The 3338-nt window shown below is 45.9% G+C and overlaps 1 protein-coding gene across 1 annotated transcript; it reads left to right on the top strand.

Moving 5' to 3' along the window:
• Nucleotides 1-287: 287 nt before the first annotated feature.
• LOC147905839 (R3H domain protein) lies at nucleotides 288-2487 on the top strand. The gene is made up of 8 exons (XM_087381949.1): nucleotides 288-479; nucleotides 569-643; nucleotides 742-794; nucleotides 871-979; nucleotides 1151-1263; nucleotides 1376-1534; nucleotides 1679-1786; nucleotides 1874-2487. The coding sequence occupies exons 1-8, from the start codon at nucleotides 416-418 to the stop codon at nucleotides 2081-2083; spliced, it is 891 nt and encodes a 296-aa protein (XP_087238075.1). The 5' UTR covers nucleotides 288-415; the 3' UTR covers nucleotides 2084-2487.
• The last annotated feature ends 851 nt before the right edge of the window (nucleotides 2488-3338 follow it).

The following is a 3338-nucleotide window of genomic DNA, read 5'->3' on the forward strand; positions in this document are numbered from 1 at the left end:
TGTTAGTAGCGGGCGACGACACGTGTCAAGGCATGATTCGTGGGTTTGGTGGCAACAGGCGACTGCTGCAGTCTGGGCACTACTGTGCATCACAGGGTAACCGGCGCGTTAGGCCGCAATCGTCGGGAAAAAACCACATTATGATGATAATGAAGAGGCTGGGAACGGACGGTCAGGATCTCTCCACCACGGAGGTCACAGCCGGTGACGGAAACAGGAGAGAGCAGGGTGGGCCGGGAAGGTGCGAAATGCGGGAGGTGATGCGGCGGGGAATGAATGGGTAAGTAAGTTAGTAAGTGAGTGCAGTCACCGATTCCTCAAGGGAAAAGGAGCCAGGGGGTACAGAACGCATTCTCAATTTCAATCGTCCCACTGCTCTGCATTATTCATCATCATCATCCTCATTATCATCACCATGGCGAACACTCTTTGTGGCCATCGAAATGCTTTCCATGACTGGCTCGCCGCCTCCGCCTACGGTTCGAACTTCTTCCCCATTGAAATTTCGCACAAATCTTTCCTGATTTTGCATCATTTAGTTCACTCTCTCTTCCCCCCCCCCTTGCAGTTACAGGTCCGGATCACACCTCCAGAGTTGTCGGCCGCAAGAAGCATCGCTCTAAGCGTGGATCCTCTTTCTCTGGTCTCTCCAATTGCCTCCTCTCTTTTTCGATCGTTTTGGTGATTTGCGTCGAACGCTTGTGTGATGGGAAAAATTTTCCGACCTGAGTTGGTACGCAGAATCGGACGGGGCGCGGACGGAAACAGAGGAAAGGGTTCGTGTGCTTTGGAAGGTTCGACGCTTCCTTTATTTTTTGTCGTTGCAACTTACAATTTCTTTGGTGACTAAGGGTTATTATTCCAGTGCAGCTGAGCAACCGGCACTATCGTAGATGGATGAATGACCGACTTCTGCGGGAACTTGCCCCGCCCTTGGATGCACAGGAAATCGGAAGTCTTTTTGCACCTCCGCCCTGGGGTGCGGTCTTGAACCGGGCAATCTGAAATTTTTAATGGTGATCTGTTACTGGGGAATGCTAAGTTTCGTCTCAGGCTCTCAGAGGAACAGATCTGTAGAGCAAGTGACAGAGGAAAGAAAAATTCAGACATGATCAGATGTGCAAGTAAAGCTGGTATCATTTGTTGTCAGGTGAAAGATCTGTAGCAACACCTTTTGAAAAACTGACGGCGATGGGAGAGAGCTCAGCTCGGGACTTGGCTGCTTGGGAGCCCTTTAGAAATAACGTAGACATGGATGAAGAGGTCTTTTCCCATACATCCTAGCGTCCATTTTATCAATCATACGATTCTGACAAGCTATGTTGAGTTTCTAAAATTTTCCTATTCCGAAATGGGACTCAAATGACTTGTGTAGGCAAAAGCATTGCAGCAAAGAGCAAGGCCTCGAAGAAAGAAACAAGATGGGGATGCAGTCAGGCAGAATGCTGCGCTACTAGCTTGGCGGAGAATTGAGCATCAACCCAGGGATGCATTACGGCGCCGCTCCTCCTGGCATCTGGTTGAGGCTTTTGAGGTTGCTTGATCCAACTAATTAAAGTCGCATTTGTCACTCTTTCAAACTCTGTGGATACCTCACCTCAAACATTCTGACAAGGCTGTTGCATTTAAACAATCATCAAGACTCTTGCTAGATAAATTTTTGTGTTGGTGCTAGCAGGAAAAGGTGCTTGCATTTTTGGCAGAGCTGGAGAAAGGGGGCGCAGAGTTGCTTGTGTTGGAGGTGGAGGATTCCTACCATCGCATGCTGCTTCATGGTGTTTGTCAGGTAGATTTCTTGTTAGCCTTGCAGATCAAATCTAATAATGCAAGGGAGACAGAAGGTGAATCCAGTCATTTTATGCTGTGGATGCAGTTCCATGGTCTTTTGTCTAGAAGTATTTCAACTTTGGAGGAGAAAGAGGGCAAGGGCATAGACACAGCGGTGACTAAAGTGCATATAAAGGAGGGGAAGGCTAGTAAAACAGGAAGCCCGAGCAAGTTCCAACACGAAAGGCCGTGCACTTTGATGCAGTTTCTGGTGGAAACCAAAAGCAGCATTCCCTTTGCAAGTGCAGCTGCGTGATACAGCTTTGTGTTTTAGGGGAAACTTTGTACAGTGTAAACATACCATCTGCAGGTTGTTTCAGATCCAGGAACAGCATGCCTTCATCTAGACCCAGTATTATCATTTTTTCATGTTCAAATTACTTTCTTTCAAACGCTCTGTTGAAAGTGTATAAGATGTTTATATCATTTTTCCCATAACTTTTCACGATAACCCCAAGGGGTTGTCCCTTGAGCACTGAAAATCCAAGGGGTTCTCGCTTGAGCACTGAACGGGCTTTCTTCTATATGGGACTTGGCATATGCAACATGTATGCTTCTATCAAGATCATGATTCCTGCATATCTCCCATGTAGCGCCATAACCTGCAGATATGGTGTGCTGGATCGTAGCACATACAAGTGGGTGAAATAAAGGAATTTAGATTCAAAAGAAAAACTTCCTTTGAAGAAATCCAGTAAAGAAAGCGCCCCCCAAGAGAAGAACTTTCTTCCAGGGGGACATGGGGACATGGGGAGTGGTAAAAGGAGGGGTGCGAAAGAGTTTGAAGCTTTGGTGGGGAGGGGGGATGTAGGGAAAGGAAGCAGGAGAAGGAAAACTTGGGCACACGATACATAGTATGGCATGACTATGACAAGAGTGACGTAGTCCTGGTGACTGGATTAGAGAGATTTCAGTTCATAGGAGATTTTTCTTCTGGCAGATGTTTATTATTGCTTTCAGTGGGATTAAAAATTGTGAAGGTGAATGAATAAGGTGCTTTCTTTGGTGTTTGGGTTGTTTTGGTTGGGGTTTTAAAGCTTCGTAAACACTGGGTCTACCCAAGAGATTCGAGAATCTCTTGGAACCTTGACGGCAGCTTATGCTTGGGTACTGATGAGAACGCAAGCGTAGCTTTGTTTACGAAGGTGTTTTTATTTTCTCATTTTCTCTTAATTTTGTTTAATGTCTCTTGCAAAATCCCTTCTTCCCCTCTTTTTTACTGGTCAGCTTGCTGGAGTGCGAGAGCAGGGCTTTCAGAATGCTTTTTGCGTAGAAATACTAGTTCAGGAGAGACTGAAATGGAGACAGTTGTAGCTTGGATGAAAGGACTTCATTTGTTTAGCCTTCTCTGACGAAAAGACTTCATGTGTAGCTTGGATGAAACGACTTCATTTGTTAAGAATATTGGAAAACAATGTTTCTCATAGGACGATGGTCAAGCACATAAAGTTTTGGAATTAGCCTTTACCAAGACTGAATCTGCCCATCACATCGGGAGGTCCGATAGACAC

This window comes from Dipteris shenzhenensis, chromosome 1 (genome assembly GCF_047967505.1).
Source record: "Dipteris shenzhenensis isolate YYH24624 ecotype China chromosome 1, Dip_SZ_1.0, whole genome shotgun sequence".
NCBI classification, from domain to species: Eukaryota; Viridiplantae; Streptophyta; class Polypodiopsida; order Gleicheniales; family Dipteridaceae; genus Dipteris; species Dipteris shenzhenensis.

Bases quoted from the DNA above. Each gene is read 5' to 3' on its own strand.
- LOC147905839 (XM_087381949.1), top strand. From the start codon at position 416: ATGGCGAACACTCTTTGTGGCCATCGAAATGCTTTCCATGACTGGCTC. The intron at 795-870 runs GTTCGACGCTTC...ATTCCAGTGCAG, and splicing joins GGGTTCGTGTGCTTTGGAAG to CTGAGCAACCGGCACTATCG. The intron at 1,535-1,678 runs GTTGCTTGATCC...TGGTGCTAGCAG, and splicing joins ATCTGGTTGAGGCTTTTGAG to GAAAAGGTGCTTGCATTTTT.